This window comes from Haemaphysalis longicornis, unplaced genomic scaffold (assembly GCF_048455015.1).
Source record: "Haemaphysalis longicornis isolate Haplotype H1 unplaced genomic scaffold, Haemaphysalis longicornis Haplotype H1 scaffold_2, whole genome shotgun sequence".
Taxonomy (NCBI): Eukaryota; Metazoa; Arthropoda; class Arachnida; order Ixodida; family Ixodidae; genus Haemaphysalis; species Haemaphysalis longicornis.
In genome coordinates this window covers 193,413,952-193,432,970 of record NW_027526295.1, presented here as the reverse complement: position 1 = coordinate 193,432,970, position 19,019 = coordinate 193,413,952, and the positions used below count along the sequence as shown (strand labels likewise).

The 19,019-nt window shown below is 47.9% G+C and overlaps 1 protein-coding gene across 3 annotated transcripts in view; it reads right to left on the bottom strand.

Moving 5' to 3' along the window:
• LOC144169717 (sodium-coupled monocarboxylate transporter 1-like) overlaps positions 1-19,019 on the bottom strand; it is a 62,607-nt gene that overhangs the window by 28,866 nt on the left and 14,722 nt on the right. The window contains exons 1-5 of one of the 3 annotated variants that reach the window (XM_077699030.1): positions 14,972-15,314; positions 5,937-6,438; positions 4,835-4,900; positions 2,034-2,085; positions 1,530-1,597 (exon numbers count right to left, since the gene is read on the bottom strand). In XM_077699030.1, the coding sequence (XP_077555156.1) occupies positions 1,530-1,597; positions 2,034-2,085; positions 4,835-4,900; positions 5,937-6,311 (561 nt within the window). In that variant the 5' untranslated portion in view covers positions 6,312-6,438; positions 14,972-15,314. Of the gene's footprint in view, positions 1-1,529; positions 1,598-2,033; positions 2,086-4,834; positions 4,901-5,936; positions 6,439-14,971; positions 15,315-19,019 lie in introns of those variants that run through there. The other 2 variants (XM_077699029.1, XM_077699031.1) reach the window with 2 other exon arrangements.

Genomic DNA, 19,019 nt, shown 5'->3' with positions numbered 1-19,019 from the left:
AATTACGTTTCCACGTTTCCACATTAATTAAACATGGTGATCGGTTGTACCCTGTCCCTAAACCAACGTAAAAAGTATCAGGTTACCATCGCTTACTGAAACAAGGCGTAGAATTTATCGATGAAAATATTTTAAAATAAAAAAGCAGGAAATGTTGTACCCAAAGCTCGACCCTAGGCGGTTAGCGACTTTAGGTCGAGGCCCTACGGCGAGCTCCATTAAGCAGTTGGTCAGGAGACATGCGGGAGTATTTTAGGGGAAGAAGTATAGATGCGCCAGTGTACCAAGGAAGCGCCTGGCTTGTACGCACACGGGAACGGAAAGTCGTTTGCTGTAATCAATCTCCCAATCTAGTTGCAGTACGGCGCAAGGTACGCAGCGTGCGGCGGCAATGTCTCTGCGGAGCAACATATAGTGCTAACTTTGCACGGTCTGTTCTTTGATTATATGCCCACAACAGGAATTGTTGATGTAGTTTAGGAGCCACCAGGCGGCCTTAATGTCTGTTGTTTTAAGCTTTTTGGCTGTAGCACTACATTAATTTTTTTGCTTTCAGCGAAAGCACAAAAAAAAAATAGCTGACGGTTACGATACTCCCTAATGCGAAATTTGTGTGCAGGCTTCTCGGTCACGGCGCATAGCTGCTGCGCCTCAGGAAGTGATCGCATGAATAGCGAACGCACGGCGGCGCGCGCTCGACGCCGCCGAGCATGCTGTAAAGTCTGCGAACCTCCAGTACAAATGTCACGTGGTTCGGATGAGCTACGCAACAGGGACGACGAGGAAGGCCCCGAAGGACCGATGAACGTGCAGAACGCAGCGCGTGTTGGGCTTCTGTGCTTTTTGTGAACTTGAAAGAACAAGACGCTTGCTTTGATGGATGCCTGTTTTTTTCGTTTCCTTTTTCAGGCGCCACTAGACGCCGAGGCCAGGGTTCAGACACGTGTCTGGCGCGGCTTCGGAATATTGCCCTCCCCCTCGTACTTTCGGAGGAGCGTCTCACCCGCATCGGCAAACCACCCTCCCCCTTTCAATTTCGCCACACTCCTCCCCCCCCTTTCTTTCAGTCTTCGGTCTTCCCATCGTTCTCTGGGTTATAGTGGGCACACCATCAATGAACGGCGTTCGGGCTCGCTTGTTCACTTTGTTGCATGAACGTTTTCTTGCTTTCTCAATACAACTTTTTTTTTATTTCGAGCCTCACGCGACGTATGTATCAGCGAAAGGTGAGCTGTCAATTTATTTGTGTGAATACTTATTTATTTATTTATTTTACTGCTCGCCGTAATAAATAGAGTCACTGTGGCCTGGTGGTTCGAAACGATGACGCCTTCGCCTTTACAGCACCATGGCGCGCGTGAAGATAGGTTGGTTATATCACACAAAAGCACGTCTAGTCCCCTCCTCCGGACAGCTTTTGCTCTCATCTCGCTTTCATCTCGCTGGGGGTTTGTGTCCGAAATTTGCTGGCTCAAATGTTCTGACTTCTTTGCCTGGGTACTTTTCGTAGGTGTTGACAGCAAACTTACAAGGCTGGTGTATATGGTGCAGATGATTCCGAGGACGGCAACAGCCGCCCATAGTGGCAGTCCCATGACTGTAACGGAAAACAATATAAAATAGTTACTACCTGTCATTCTACACTGGGATTCATGGATTCAGTTATTCATGGATTGGTGTTTTCTTCAAGAAACACGCATCGGAGGAGACCCAGCGTCTAGGCAAGCCAAAAAAGGCTCCTCCCCAACTTAGCCGTCTGGGTCCGGCGTAAGGTGTTCCATGTTCTGACAAGACATGTTTCTATTGGTTGTGTTTCTCCCACAAAAATGAAGCTCAGCAAAAGGAGCCTCAGTGTTATGATTGAGATAGATTATTCCCCCGCAGTTTTTCCCTCGCATCCCATAGTTTTCCGTGACAAAGAACACCCGTAATCCAAATTATTGTAATCCAAAGAACAATGTCCCGAGAGTGTGAATAAATATGGTGTTGAATGTTTGCAGGCGGCTTGTATAGAGGATATAATATTTATTCACCTTTTGAAAGGGCCAGTGCCGGAGCATACAGAGAAACAGCCAAGTACAGTGCCTATACAAGGATAACAAAAAGAGAAGGTTACAGTTGTAAACCTCAAAAAATAAAGTTACGAAGCATGGTATACAGAAAACGTTACATGAACTTACGCGTCACACTAGGGAGCTGCTGAAAGGAAAATTCCGTGCACCATTTTCGTTATTAAATTCAAGCTGTACATCTACGAAGGTTGAAGCTGCATGTACGCGTTGAAATAATTCCAAAGAGCTCTGTTCCTTCCTGTCATGATTGGCAGCACTTTCTCTCCAATCCGCACGCTATCAAGGTGTAGCGCGCTGATTCCGGCGGTTAGGTGACACGAATTGCGAAAAATAAAAAAAAAAGCGTGAAACTGTCGCAGAAATTTTATGCTGTAAGGCGCATCGCTGCGAGAGGCTCGTGCGTTGTTTGACATGGTCTTATATCAAATTTTGCCGCTATACAACAACGTCGTGGCTGTCAAAGAAGGTACTTTTTTAACAGCGAAGCTGTTGTTGCTGGCCGTAACGTGTGCGGTGTGCGGCGTTATAAAAAAAGCGGGTCTTAGTTACTCCCGCCATTTACCGCGCACGTGAGCATGCGCTTTACGAGGACCGCCCGACGTCTTCCACGCTTGCGCGTGGCGCTCGCACAAAAACAGTCACGTGCGTCCACGCCTCAAGGGCGAAGCACAAGACAGCTTGCGCTACAGACGCCCAGTTCACGAAGCCGGTTGCCGGCGATGTTAGCGCGTGCTTAAACGTCCCACTTTGGAAGAAATGGGAAGCCTGCGGACAAAGCGATCCGGGCCCGCCAGTCATGCATGAGGCACGATATAGGTGGATATGACCTTGACTACTACTACTACTACTACTACTACTACTACTAACGCACTACTACTACTACTACTAGTACTACTACTACTTCTACTACTACTAACTACTACTAACGCAGACCAGAGCGAAAATCGACGACGGAATCTTTTTTTTCTTTCTTTTTTAATTCCTCTGATGCCCTGGGGCAAAATGGCGCAATAAAAAAAAGAATATGTAAATCAACAATTTCAAACCTAATGCAATTTGTGGTGGTGTGTCTTTCAGTGCTTACATAGAAAACAATCCTCCAGCTTCACTATGGTTCAAGCCATGCGCTTGAACCATTGCTATTGAAATCCCGCAAGGCTACTTAAACTAACGCAGACAATTCGGCAAAACGACCACACAAGTCGATCTTCGGAAAAGGGCAATGACAAAAAAGTAAAAGTAAAATTGTCATGTAAAATGCCGCGGTCCAATACAATGCTGAATACAAAAGTGTTAAAAATGAGAACAGACGCTTCGCGTCTGTCGTGTAGCCGGCACGGCGGCACGTAAAAGTAAACACATTACACTACTGTACGACCCATGACAACAACCCCTTTTAATCAGCGAGTATCGGTTATATAAACACGAGCGCAGTGGTGCCATCCATTGTGTGTCCAATGACTCAGAATGCCATCTGGTGTAAACGCGCAACACTACAATGTCCAAAGCCTCCTGTGCCTGCTTCGTGAACAACTCGCGCGGGTTATCGAATCATAATCAATCGATTCGAACTTTTACGAAGTGTACTGCACTGCACTGCGCAGAACCGCACGTACGCGGATTTTCCAGTCCAGTTCAAAACTGCATATAGCAGTTCCAACATTCGCGTTTACATATTCGCAACCAGCTTACATCCACCTAAGAGCTGGCAGCCTTGAAAACAAGGCTGACCGCATCACCAAACACTCAGCTGGCAGTCGTGAGCTTTCTGGCCTTTTCGCCGCACTGCGAAGCACGTGAAAGTGATCGAATGTAAACGGAGAGCTTGGCACACGCCCTAGGGTTCACATGCTGCGCGATTCTGAAACTCTTAAGCTCGGCTATTCTGAGTGACCACGCAGACACAGAAGCAAAACAGCCCGGCAGCGTTATATCGGACAAATCGTAAGCACAGGAAACTATGCGATCCGACACAAATCAATGGAAGCTCTCTGTACCATTTTTGTTTAGTCTGACTAAGGGATCTCTCAAGGTTTGCACAGAACTTCACGTGGTCCATTAAGTCCCGTTCACGGTGAAACCGTAAACCATACATTAATAGTCGTCCAGCGTACCAAGGTGGCCTTCGATGAGGTGCACCGCGGCATCATCGGCGGCAACGTCAGGTGACAGCAAATGAAGTCACGCCGTCAAAGATGACTGGCCGCACAGCCACGCTGTAGACGGCACATAATGCTGTGCGCAGCTATCTTGTTTCAGATAACCCGCAACCATACGAGGCGATCAAAAGGTCACACTTTGTGGCTAGTCTTGAGATTGTAACGCTGAAATCGATTTGTGCAGTTGTATAGATTATGTGAAACAACAGCCGATGCCACAGCACCTGTGGCATCGGCTAATGTAAAGTAATTGAGAGCTGTACCCTTACTTCACAAAAGGCTAAATAAAGTTTTTTATCGCTTTCCTTATTCAAGTTTTGTTTGAAATCTTGGACAAGCATTGGTTGCGCTACTGATTACATTTAGAAGCAGAGTTAAGCTAAGATGTACGCAATGTTAGAACGTGCAGCTTCATGCAAAGACAAAGACTCGTCATTACTGTTATCATTACTCAAACTCTAGTCATACGCGCGCACACGAAAAAACAGCACGATTTCACTGCATGAAAGAGAATGCCAACGAGCGATAGGAAAGGACGCGGAGAATTCAGAGACAAGCACAATTCGCGTATATAGCAAGACTAAAAAAGCATTTTGTCCTTACCATTTGTATCGTGTACAATGCCACGGCTATGAGCCGTATGGTCCGGTTAAACCTTAGTTCCAGGTACTGAAGATTGACACAAAGCAAGAGCACAGTTAAAGTAAGACTGCAACAGCAATACAGAGAAAACACAGTGGCACAGTATTAATGGCAGTTGCACGTTTTGTTTCGCTAGCCGTTGATGGTGATGCACAACAATATGAACAACCATATTCCCATAAACGAACCTTGCTCGCGGCCCAAAATGAGCGGAGCAATGATGACGCTTAGCTGAGCACATTACTTTATATGAAATTATTTCCGGAGCTTGCATTACGTGTTCAGCTGTTAATAAAACGGTTCCGGGATTGATAACTTGAAAACTCGAGGATAGCCCAAGTGCATAATCACGCTGCCTGGCTTGGACGATAGTCGATTTTATCCACTCCACGAAAGCTGGACGTTACTTGAGTTGTTTCGGCTAGGTTGAAAAGGATAAAAAATGTCCGCTCAGGAAAGGCTATTCAACAAAGCACAAAGGAAGAACTCGAGACACGCCGAGTTCGCAAGAACTCGGGAATTTTCAGATTTCACCAACCTCACTGCTCCCTATGCGAGTTGTTCTATACAGATTGGTTTTCATTAAAACCGAAGCTTCGGTTGAGAACTTGCCAAACAAAACGGAAATTGCTTTCAGGTTTCGACTACGTGTCGAGCTACTTGACGGTTTTGGTTTTTTTCACTATTATATTAGACAGGTAAAGTATTGCAGTTTTTTTTTACAGCACCAAAGAGAACCAATAAAGAATTTGAGGGGAGGGGGCAGTTTAAGGCGCATATTCTTTTCGCTGGCTGGCTGGTTCTGAAAAGGGATGTTCTGAAAGGCTGAACATGGGATGGGGCATGAGGGTGCCGGTTGAACATTGCTTTTGTAGCCGATTTAAAAAAAAAAATCACCACACTGCGGTATGTTCCGCAGCACGTCAAAGGCACCCACGTAGTCAACCTGCACCTCTATTCCTCAACACAGTGGCAGGGCTACAGCGAGTAAACACCGCATTTAAACGTTTTACGTCCACGAAACCACGCTGTTGGTACAGCAGGCACAAGCAAGGCAGCTCACCTCGTAGGCGGTGCAGACGTTGAGGTTGTAGAAGATGGGCATGTAAAGATACGCCGTCGTCGGCACCACGAGGAAGTACGAGAGAAACACCAGAATGTACATCGTGCCATTCACGTAGACCTCGGACGCGTTACCGAGCAGGTAAGCCGCCGAAATGAAGCTTGCCATCAGCGACGTTCCGGCGGGAACCATGGGAAGGCTGCGGCCTCCGGTCAGCATGTCCCGGAGGGATTCGCTCTCTTCCGAGCCACCAGCGAACGCTTGGTACAGTCCGATGCCACCCGAGCCCAGCAGTGCACAAACGAACACCGCGTAGTCGTACGATGTGAACCGGCTCAGAAGTTCCGTCGATGACGGGAGAGTAACGTTGTCCATGGTGTTGCCTGTCTACAGTTGCCGGATGTAAGTCAATTACCACTAATAAAGACCAGGGTGGTGGTGTGGCCTTGTTTTGCTTTCTCTTTCGGCCTTCCTCCCTTTTTCGTTGTCCCTTTTGTGAGACCTGCGAGGAAGGATAAAAGGAGCGGAGTGGAGACGTGGGGTTAGAAGAAGCAATGAGGAGGTCTTTACCAGATGACATTGATGCAACAGTTCATGCAATTCTAGAAAACAAAACTCAACTTAACAAATGGGCACTTGGCAGCTGGTGCCCAAGTACGTGCAATCTGCCTGCTGAGCGAGTAAATAAATTTTGTTGAGTACAAAACTGGGGGATCAGAGGGGTGGAATGGGATGTTCCGTGGGTCCTTTCCCAACTTCATGGCGGCCTGTGGACCCTAGCGCCACTCTCAGCCAGCCGGACGACTCGTAGTTGAGACTCCGCATCGGAGCTGAGCTTGCTCCGGCTTGTCAATTCTTCACCAAGTCGTTCTAAAAGCGCCAAATTCAACTCCTTGCTACCCCGACGGCGCTTTTTTGTGGAGCTGATGGCAAGATTGAAGATCGAATAATAAAGCCCATCTTTCAAATGTTTAGAAACAAAATATCCAAAACGCTATAAAACGTTGCGGCCTTTTCGGTTGCACCGTTTGGCGGTTACCAGATGACTGGCCTTGCCTTCACTCAGGCCGCCACGCCCCTTGACCACCCTTCGAACTAGATGAGTAACCTCGGGCGTTTGGTGATCGTGGAGTGTATGATACCGGTAAAGGAGTGGTTTTCGAGTAAAGAGCCCAGTCAGCATGAGATGCGGTGGACGGGTGTACTAGTCAAGGTAAGGAAAAGGAGGGATTTCACAGATCGTTGATATTTAGTGGCAGAAAAAAAAACACACTCAGCTTTCTCTGGAACTGCTTTTAGGTATGACCAAGCAAAGACATAGAAACCAGAGGAAGGCGAGATTGTAAAGATAATGACCCTGGGACCTGAGTACACAAGGGGGTGGTGTCATCGGCGTGATCAAGCGACTGAAGGTTGGGGACGTCGGAGAAAGCTCTTGCCAGAGGTAACAACCAGAGATTAAAATACGGCAGCTTGATGGGTGCACGGGTAAAGGAGACGGGGGGAGGGGAGATAGGAGTCCCAAGGCGGGATGGGTCCTGTCGATAGCGGAGGAAAGAAGAAACAGAAGAGTGGAGACCGGAGGCACAGGTGGAATCCGTCAGGGTGGGAGGATGGCGTAGTAAACGCGGAAATCAAAAGAGCTGCGCCCGTGCCCCGTAACCAGCCCATAAACCTGGTACCCCTTGGGATGAAACTAACTTTTCTGGAGAATGTGAAACAGGTCTGAAGTAGACGTACGGGGGTGGGATCCTATCAGAGTGTGGGGAAGAATGTTGGGTAGAGTCCAAAATATCCATGAGATGCTTTAGTGGCGCGCGTTCTATGCTTTTCCGTAAGGGTAATGGGGCGAGATTACCAGACATGGGGATAAAAGCGATAATGGAGGTGATTCTTTCATCTGGAACTGAGCCATTTTTACAGCATTCATTTGTTATGGACAGAATGATGTATTTTTCTAACCGAGAAGGTTCTTCGCGGTCGAATTGAAGATGCGGTTTACGACGGGAGTGGTACCTGCTTCATTCTGGGACAGGGCGAGTTCCAGCACGAGTGGGGTGAAGGAGCTATCGATACCGCTATTGGGAGGCCATGTGTGCTCGAGATACCGAGGGGACTGGGGAAGGAATGCGTAGATCTGTGACATGTCGAAGAAAAGAACCGGCATCATGCAGTGAACGGTGCGTATGGAAGTGGGGAGGGGAGCCGACTGAGGTTCAAGGGGGAATCGAAGGAGGGACCAGGGCTATTTTGTGTAGGTGGGACAATGCGTCGTGCTTCTAGTATGTTTCCGCAGCATCGAAGGGAATAAAACTCGTTCGCCCGACATGCTTCAAGAAAGGAGAACTCACTTCTTGTTTCGAAATAGGGCTGTAGGTTTGACGGTCACGATAGTTCTTTCTTCGCTGGCCATTGATTATGGAAGCGTGATGCGACTTCAGCAGTAAAGAAATTGTGCGCAACTTTCTTGTACTTATTGCTTTAAAGTTATGAATTCAATCATAATAACTACCTCCGACCTCCTCCTAGAAATGGCGTTTGCTCCGCGCGGCTCGCTTGCAGAGTTAGTGACTGAGCATTTGTTACGTTTTGGTTGTCTTCATGTTGATGCTGAATGTCAAGGTTCTCTTCAGAAGGTGGGTAGACCCCTGACCGACACAGATACTTCGCATGACAATAGAATAAGAACGGCCTGGGGATCGACTGTTAGAATGAATCGAATGAGACTTTTCGACATGCCCAGAAGCAGGGAAGTTTCTGTTTATCTCCGGTGGAATATTTCCGCTCAGCTGGAGTGATTCTACGAGAGGTGTATTATATTGGAATGTTATGTATCTATTTTATTGCTGTCGGGCAGCTCCAGTTCCATGATCAGACACGTTTACGCGTGTCAGAGCTGTTCTCACGCATTTGGATCAAGAAGACAAAACCGGGAGAAATCGCAACAGTGCTTCTTTGCTTTTTATAGAACATAGCATTTAGTTCTTCGTCCCGGGTGAATGGATGATCCTTCGTCAGGGGACTGGGGCCAGGCTCTACTACCTTAGCCAGACAATAAACAACCATGGAAGAATATAAAACTAAACCCAAAAGTTAGCATAGTTGTGCGACATTAACCAACCGGTGCAATTGTCAGTTGGTGGAAAATCTTTTGCAGACACAACATGACCGAAGACCGATAGGGGTTGGGCCTCAGGGATACCTGAGTTTCATTCCTGCCTACACTGCTGTAAAGTGTAATGTCACCGATATAGCATTGCAGCCAGGTGTAACCACGGCGGAGGCCGTGCATCATTTGCTGGAAGGCAGCTGAGACAGATTCCAGACCAAATCAGACCCATCTAGACAGAAATAGCTCCAAAGGGTTATGAAAGCTACGAGGCCATGGCCGTCTAGATGTAGGACTGGATAAGGGGTGGACCCGATATCTATCGTGGACGGATGGATGGGAGACTTTTATTCAGTATCAATTGATGGTTTTTTAAACCCTTGCTAGGAGGCGGCCAGTATCCCTTGAGACCTGGCGGATTCCTGAGCTTGATTGAAGATCTTCCATTGAGCTTCTAGGTCTGAGCTGAGCACCGGAGTTAGAAAAATGAGTAGCTCCTTGGAGTGAATAGAGCACATTTCCTCACTGAGGCAAGCGAAAGCCGTCAATGACGAAACCTTGATTATTTGTCAAAAGAAAATTTACGTCAGAAATCACCCCTCGATTTCTTTACTACCATAAGGGTTGTCGGAACCCACTCTGCCAATCTACGCTTGGACACGTGCTTGTGTTTACGTAAGAGTGGGGAAGTAGCGCGACCGGCGTATCTTCAGGATCGCACACGCCAGGAAGCCGTTGCGCGATTACTCTTGCGCAGAACTGTGCGCGGTGGCCCGGACAATTGTTTATAACGGGAGTCCGCGCCTGCCCCGGGGGCTCTTTTGCTTTCAGAGACCGCTACTGACGACTGCGCCAGACACCACCCCGCGAAGCACGAGCCACGGATTGGGTCCTGCCAGCTTGGGCCTTCTGCAAGATCCCCCGTGGTCTTGGGTGGTCATGGCACCGGTCTACCGCCGCACGGGCTGAGCGGTGGGAGCCGCTGTGTACGGCGCCTGTCTTCACACACAGTTCGACGAGAGTACCGGAGACCCCAGCTGAGGACAGCCAGCGCCGGCCATGAGCACGCTGCCGCCGATACTCGGGAAAGATTAGTAGGTCTTCCAAGACCGTCCCGGGCGCTGGTCTTCAACCGTCAGGCATCAATTGTTGTGAGTGGAGAATATACCGCGGTGTTGTTGAACCATTGCTTCAGCGTACGCTCCTTGCCAGTAGAAGCAAGGCCGAACTGCTTCTGGGGTTACACACATTCAGATGCGGAGATTCGCTCGAGCACACAGACTTAAAGGAGCGTGATCTCTGGAGGTATACTGGTGGACGTTCAGCCAGAAACGGCGTTGTAATGAATGTTCCTTGGGTTAACCGGCGACCGAACCCAGTTCTTGGTAGTACATCGCGAAAGTAGCCCCCAGTTAAACACTTGTCGGAACTTCTTGACGCCCTCTGTAAACCGCCGCGAAGATGGCAAGGGTGAATGACGCACGCCCTGGTGACGGCTGTCATTCTTCTGATAAGCTTTAGCGTCTGGCACCATTGGAGGTGTTCTCTTGCCGGTATCCCACTGAGTGTATAGGCCGACAAGGGATCTGCCAGATGGCACTACACGAAATAGCTGTTACTCGCTATTTCGTACTTTAACAACCAGTGAAAAATGTCCACAGACTGGTATACAGTGGCGCCGCCGTAAGTAGTCTGATAATTATCTGGGCATCCTGGAGCGTGGTTTGTGTGGCGAAATGTCGTTCGAATATTTCCTCGGGCAATGTATAGGTACGGAAGATACCGCGCCTAAAAGAGGAAAGCAAAGTTCGATTCTCCTCTAAGTCAGCGTAAAACTCGACGCGTGACCGTGACAGCTGCTCGCTTTCATTGACAACAGCAACGTTCTCGTCAACTGTCGGCCTTACGGAGCAGCGCACGTGCGGTCGAGTCCGCCCTTGAATACGACGGAAACGGAGCAGTGGCGGCTGAGTAACATGCGTGCCGGAGGGACCTTCTGCCACGGCGGCCATAAGTTGCCGGAAGTGTATACCGACCGTTGCTTTAAGGGAGTCATAACGGTTACTGACTAGAGTAGCTGTGGTTCTCTAGTGCACAGAAATTCTCGGCGTGAAAACCTTGACAGTCTCCCTACTTTACCCGGATAAGTTGATCTTGCCCTCTCCTGGTAAACGATACTGCTGTCGGATGTTGAACTTGGGTTGTGTCACTGATGATTTGAGTGACGCTGTCAACCATGAGTGCCGATCCTGCCATGAACAAGGAGCACGCGAAATCGCTGTCAACGCGCAGCAACGAAGGTTCCCGACTTGTTATAAGTGGAAGGGGTTGTGTCGTGCTTGCGCGAACAGCTAGCATACGACGGATGCGCTGGAGGGATCGTTCCGCGCATGCGCAGTACCCTCGCTCGTTTCGCCGCTTTCTACCGGTTTGAGGGGCTGACCCTCCCGCCGGTCGACGCTCCCGCGATATTATTTAAAAATTCGGCGGCTGCACTTTTCAGTTTTGCGTGTGGCCCTGCAGTGTTTAATAAACAGTCCTCCTTCTTGGCATCATTATTTTTTCCCCAGCCGCTGTCTGCTGCTCTGGTCAGTTTCAAAACTAAATTTCTGGCAAAGAGATATTTTTGTATCTATAGATTTTTAGTATCCTTCAACACGGCATCACTAATATGTTATGAGAAAATTATGTTCCTATCATGAATAGTTTGGGAGTTCCAACAAGTTTTCTAATCCCCACTCTCGTACTGAGAAGCGGAAACCAAACTGCATTGTTCCAAAAACCAGTGCTATTAGGTATATATTTACTATATTAATGCGAATAACTGTTTGCCGAGTACCCCGACAGTCAAGACCGTGTAACGCCCTGCATATCCACAATAATGCAGATTTCGCGGATGTCCCACCATTCATCATTATAATAGCGTAAATGGAGATAATTGGTCGAACAGAATTTTGACAAAGCAAAAAATAAAAATAAATAACAAAACAGCGAGAATCGCGAACCGTGTAACGCCCTTCGTTTACACGAAGATGCGGATTTGGTGGGAGTAACACTTGTAGCCGTTGTAATAACGTAAAGGAAGATAGTTGGCCACGCAGAATTTAGAAAAACCCAAGCGAAAAATTGCTGTAAATTGGTGTAGGTGTAATGGCTGTAGGTGTCGCAAAAATGCAACACCTTTCTTTTACAGCGAAAAATTGGCTATAAAGAATTCCCACTACAGACAAGCGGTGTAAGTGTGATATGTATTCATAGACAATTATCCTAATTTCTGCAGATTTCTTTTTTACATTTCTTATTCTCGGACTTTTGTAATGTTATTAACTATTATCCTTCTTCTTGTCAGGGCATACATTATTCTTTTAAAATTTTAAACCGCCACAAAGGGGATTCCCGACGCTGAATTGTTCACTTTTGTTAGGCTTTATTTTCGCGACTTTTGCAAAAGCTCAATGGCGACAATTATTTTGTTTGGTGAATGTCAAGTCTTCGTATGCATTCTGAAATTACCTTAAACAGGAATTTCGCTCCTGTCATTAGATTGGGACTCGCTTAAAGTTTTTCAGCCCTCGCCCTCACGCCCTCATGTTGCGAAACTGAAACTAAGAGAGAGAGAAATAATGATTTATTGGAGAGTTTAGCTTCAACCGAAACAGGAGCTGGCTACTCCAGTCATTGGAGTATACAAAAGGTGCGATACTTGCCCTAAGGAACCGCAAGGTTATGATGAGTACATTGAAACAGCAGCGGCTGAAATATCGCATGCGCGCTCAGTAACTGCTTGCTCTGTGTAGTACACAAACACACACACATATATACATGATTCCTTACAGCAGCGGAATATAGTCCAAAAAAAAACCTATATACATCCATATACAAACAATACAAAATGGCCACGATGCGACACAGATACTTTCCCCAATATACGTAACACTCTTGTGTGTTTCCACACCCATTCAGAGGAACGTTCACGCATTTAATAGGGTTCGCACATATTCGTCACTTGAAAAATCTCCCTCAAGGCAAGGAACGCTTTCGTTTGGTTGCGTACATTGTTCCACGAACCCAACAGTTTCGGCAAAGATAGGGGTGTCTGAGATAGCAGGCTATCTGCTCGGTCGCATATAGAGGGCACTCAAGCAGGACATGATGCACATCTTCAGTTTGGTGTCCACAAGCACAGCAGGTGTCATCAGCAAATCGAATACGCTGAAGGAATTTCTTCGTGTAGGCCCCGTCAAGACGAAGGCGATGTAATAACGTGTCGACCGAACGACCGAGATGAGACGCACAAGGGTATGCAAGGTACGGATCCACTTGGTGTAACAGCGATGAACGATATTTATCGGTCAACCTGGTTTCCAAAGTAATGTGTGTCCTTATTTTTTTCAAATAATTTTTCACATCACCTCTGGTAAAAGGCACGGTGCTACACGTGGAATTTGAATGAGCGGTTGCTGCAAGTTGGTCAGCTCGTGAATTTCCACTTATTCCAATGTGCCCGGGAATTCACTGAAATGTTATTCTCTGAGTTTTTCCTATTTCAATTGCCATCACATCACAGATGTGTCTTGCCAAGAGATTGTGATGACTGTAAGCCGGAATTGAATTTAGGGCTTGAAGAGCCGCTTTTGAATCTGTGAGAAGTGCCCATTTATTCGGTGAAGTCATGGTAGCAATAAATTTGACTGCAAGATATATTGCGTAAAACTCTGCAACCGTCGGAGATGTGGAGTGCGAGAGCTTGACCCCCCTTATCGAAGTGGAGGCTCGGTATTGTGAAAGCTGACGACAACGAGGAGGTTGTCGACGATCCATGGTGTATATATGCACATAATCAGCATAACGTTCATCCTTGTAATTGAGCGTCGTCTGCCTTGCTGCCACTGTAGATATAGATCATTCTTTGGGCATTCCGGGGATATTTCTTCAAGTTCTCAATCCAACGAAGTATTTTGCCACGAATTCCCATTTCGACAAGGCCTTCAAGAATGTCGTAATGACTTGCGGTGTCGAATGCTCGCCTAATATCCAAAAAAAGCAGCTATTGTCATGTTTCCTTGAGAGCGCTCTTGCTCAATGGACGTCACCAAGTCTAGTAAATTGTCCATAGTGCACCGACGTGGCCGGAATCCCGACATACATAATGGAAAAGACCCAGATGTTTCTAAAAACCAATCTAATCTATAAAAGATCAGTTGCTTGGTTTCGCAACTGGCCAAGCTGACAGGTCGAAACGAGTCGATCGCTCGTGGTGATTTTGCTGGCTTAAGGAGAGGTACAATATTCGATAAGTTTCAAGACTCGGGGATCTCCTCAGAATTCCATAATTAATTGAATAAATGCAGCAGATGGATGGTCATACGGGTACCAAGATTGCGAAGAAGAGCGTAGGTGACACTTATCACAACACTCTGGAGTTGACGTCTAGTCCATCGTCAAACGTTAATTCTAAAAGTCCTCATCAACGGCTAGTGGCTTGCATCCATCTCGTACCGTGAATCGGCCCCAAAGGAAGCTCTCACCTCCGACAATAAACGCCCCGATAATATATACAAAACGCGAAATTCAGCGGGAATAGAAGTTCGATAAGCTAGAAAGCTGCACTCGATGCTTTTGTTCTACACACGCTGCCAGTGCACTTTTAGGTGAAAGGAAAAAAGCAAGTGAGTGAGCCTACAGTCATGCAGAAGGCAATACTTTTCTGCTAAAGGCATTTGTCATTGACGCATAATTTAATTGCGTTGAAGTTCTCGTCCATTGCTGGAATAAAAACATCGGCTGTAGCACAAACTGAAATTCGACTGAAGTTGAATAAATTCCTCGGCGCTTTGTTTTATGTTCCGATGTTTCAGGGATAGAAATGAAAATTAGCTGAACTTTCTTATAATCCACGGAACATGTCTCAAGTAAGTCTGCTTACGTCCCCGAAGGTTCGACGGTGGGACGGGGTGGGTAGTGAAGGTGTTTGCAGTAAGCAGCAGCACGCACCTCGTTCGTTTCCCCTAGGGTGAGCTTCGACGCTTGCCCATGTTGACGCCCGACGATCAACCGTGGCCTGCAGCAGTCTCGGATCGTTTGTCACACGTTGTGTCGATGGCGGCGCAGAAAAGCCAGAGCCGCGTGCATCATATGTAGATCAGCAACCAACCGCCACGTGCAATGCGGCTACGTACGTGCACAAGCCGTATACGCGCGCCCGATGCTTCCGCTCCCGGCGTGGGGGCCATTTCCATGAACCTGACACGCGGTGTGGCTACGACGGCCAACCTTGGGGGTATGCCACCATGGGACGCTCACAGCCGCGTTGGGTATGAGCTAATGGGCGTGCATCACGGACTACATCCTCCCGCCCGCACCGCTCACGTGTGGACGTGCCTGAGCTTTCACTTGCGCGTTGCTCAATTCGTATTGCGCATTGTTTCCAATCTGCAACGATTGCTTAGCGGGCAACGAATAAATAACCCCGAGGGTCCTCGCTTTTAGGCCGCTGCTGTACAACAAAACGAAGCGTTGTGTATTGGGGATACTTTCACGCGAGAAGGAAAGTTCTGGTGACGCAGTGGTATCCTGCTGATGCCTTGCTGGAGATTGGAAGTCCTTTCATAAAGCTCCCCCGTGCGTACTTGACATTGGCAACTCGATCAAGGTCCCCTTTCGCTCATCCGCACTTTCTTGATCGGTATGCAAGCGGGAATGAGATATCCAAATTAATCAAGTTTCAAACTCGGTGGAGCCTTCTTTTTCCCGCCGGTGCACGAGGGATTTAGGGGACGACAGCCGGCGCAACTTGGAAAGAGGTGTCCATTTATTGTTTGTTTATGGGCGTACTTACTTTCTCACACAATTCCTCGTTACAAAACAAGAATTCCACCCAGTGACTTAAAGCCGCTTACGCGTACGAATGCAAAAAGCATTATAGTGCCGCAAATGTATTGTGTTGGAGTAATGCTTCTAGGTGTAATTAAGGCGCCGCAGGAGCAGCCGCAGCGCGGACAGGGAGTGCGGCGGTGTGCTGAGCAGTACGACCTCACTCCCCGGTGACTGCTGCGCCTTTGGGTGAGGCAGCAGTTAAGGCTCAACGCTTCGCACTCCCGTCGCTGGGTTAGGCAGTGGAGGGAGTGCGCGAAGTTCGGCTGTAGGTCGGCGGTGCTGTGGAGTGGGGTGCGCCCCAACTGCGCAGACGCGGAAAATCACGTTTTCTCTTTCGTCTCTGCAGTACTGTCGTTCGTTCTTTCAGATTCTTACCTCGTGACCATTTTTATGACCGTCTCTCGGTCACTCCACCGACAACTTCTTTTTTCGTAACTGTCAAGTAATGAAGTCGCAGGAATACAAGCGTACACGAATTTCCTTCTAGGCAGTGATTACAATAAAGAAATCTCTTGCACGCAGCGAAAATCCTTATCATGAGCGTAAGGGAGCCCTCACGTCTGGGCTACGCGGAATAAGTTATCTAGGCGCTTTTGTAGCGCAAGCTACAGTACGCTACCTCGGGCAGTCTTCCGGCGTGACCAATTTTTCCCTTGAGCGCTAGAGGTAAAACCACACCCCCTTCCGCAAGCGTCCGGCTCAGAGTAGCGGCCCGATAACTGGGAGAGATAGCGGCATGGGAGAGATAAGCGAGGAAGGAAAGGAGACATGCGCGGGACCCGTGCGCGGGAAGTGGCGGAGGACGGCAGGGAGGCCGCAGCGATAAGCGCGCGCCACGATGGAAGGCCATGAGCGGCGCAGAACCGTGTGCGATAGCGGAATACGAACATCCAGCTGTGGTCCCCCGTGAAGCGGCGAGGCTAAAACAAGGGTAAAAACGCTACTGTTGCAAACAGCTTCGCTGCCTTAAGTCTCACGCATTAGTGTAAGCTTCCTTCCGTTTTCTAGTGCACATTTCAAACCCAAGAAACAATTTTATATTTTTTCTATTAATTTGAAATACAACAGCGAGAAGTCTCTCTAGTTCGCAACATGCGGCACAATTCTGACACATCTTACCTTTCCTGATATGGCAAATCTTATGGCACATCTGGCATATGGCACAGCTTAACCAATGCCAAATCTTACCTTTCCTCTCTATAAAACAATGTCTGGAACGGATCATTTTAGGCACTAGAAAAATTCTTGAAAGGAAACGCAGATGGCATACCTTAAGGTACGTCACCCGGCTACTTCGCTCCGGAAATTTCCGGGACGAACTTGCCGCATCAATTATATGTAACGGGGGCCACGGTTGTGAGATCGTTTGCGAAGTTTTAGCAAGTTCAATACACTGCGTTGTCTATTCCTCCCCGCTGCACAGCTGAGAATATCGCACAGGTGCTTCCTGCCTATTATTCGCACTTTGAAAATTATAGGGAATAAACCGTTGAGTTTGTTATACGTAGCCTGTGGTTGCATAAGGGACCCGTGAAGAGGCAGTATGTACTTAAAATATCCCTGGCCAAGATCCGTACGACCCAAAGGTTGCAGGTCACATTAAAAACATTCGAGTAATGCCGCATGATGGTCGAGAACTTGCCGAATAATAAAAAAGATCATGAGCCATTCCACTGTGTGAAGGTGGATGACCCGTGAAGCATTTTAGCAAACGACATAGAAATGACACGTACTTTACGCTAAAGATATGAGCAAATTTCATTACGGCGGTCGTCCCCAAGAACGACGCATGCATACCAGCACGCACTTTATATTTTGATTCTAGTGGTCTTGAAAAAGGCGCCTATTTATACCTTATCTACTTAAGGGGCATATTACAAGGGGTGAGACGTAAATCTTATGATAAGTCATGTTGAGATTTTGAAAATGGTTCCAATTGATAACTAATGCTTAAGGTGCATATTCAAGCAATGTAACGTATATGCTTGATGTCACATTTTGAAGGGCGTGCGACTTTGGAGCCTGGCGCCTCAAAGACACGAGGAGACTCGAGAGTTTCTATTCGCAAACATGAAAAATACGTGGAACCCTAAACATATCAGCTTCGCACAAAGAAGTTCTGATGACCGTTTCATCGCTTTTTATTTATTTGCGCACAATCCAGGTATCCCCACCAGGCGACCGCGCCCTGATCGGGGCCCCCAGAAGCTACAAGGACATTACGGAGTATTGCCCTACGCCCCAACTTAGCAAAGAAGCGGTCCTGTTCAGGCGATTGTACTGCAAACGAACTCGTTTCCGCACATGCCACGTACCCGGAAAACTACGGCTTGCTAGTAAACACCCTGTAAGAAATGATGTGAGAGCATGCGGGCATTGATGTACCACACATTACCGATAGTAAGCACAGACCGGCGGGAGGCCCATCTGGTCAGCCCCGACCCTGAGGATGAGTTCTGGCTGGAGGACAGGACGAGGCGGGTGGCCAGGGCCCATGGCTCCCCGGACTAGGAACTCCACCCACCCAGGTCGGAAATTGGAATACAGGAGGACAAGGTAAGGCGGGCGGCCAGAGCACATGGCTCCCCGGACTAGGAACGCCACCCACACATGTCAGAATACACGAGGACAAGGTAATTCGGGCGGCCAGGGCCCATGGCACCCCGGACTAGGAACGCCACCCACCAATGTCAGAATACAGGTCGGCCTCTTTACACAATAACGCTTATTACAACTACTACTGCTACTGCGCCGTCGAAGTTAATCATGCGATTACTTTCAGTATCGCAGTACGTCTCGCCTGGGATCCCCTTTGACAAAAAATAAAAGCATATTGCAAGCATTATGATAAGGTGAGCGACAGCGAAAGTGGAAGTGGATGATTGACAAGCGCGTCATATTCCTACTCTCACTTCTTGGCGCATGGGATTCTTGAAATGCGAGGCATTTATTGCAAGCATATATAGGTATACCGCATTGTGAGAACGCGTGGGGGCACACCCTGTGGACAGTTCCAGGCGCCTGCGAAATACCATTGCCACACACGCTCACATCAGGGGCGCGTGCCACGTGCCGATAGACATCATTGAATCCGCCAT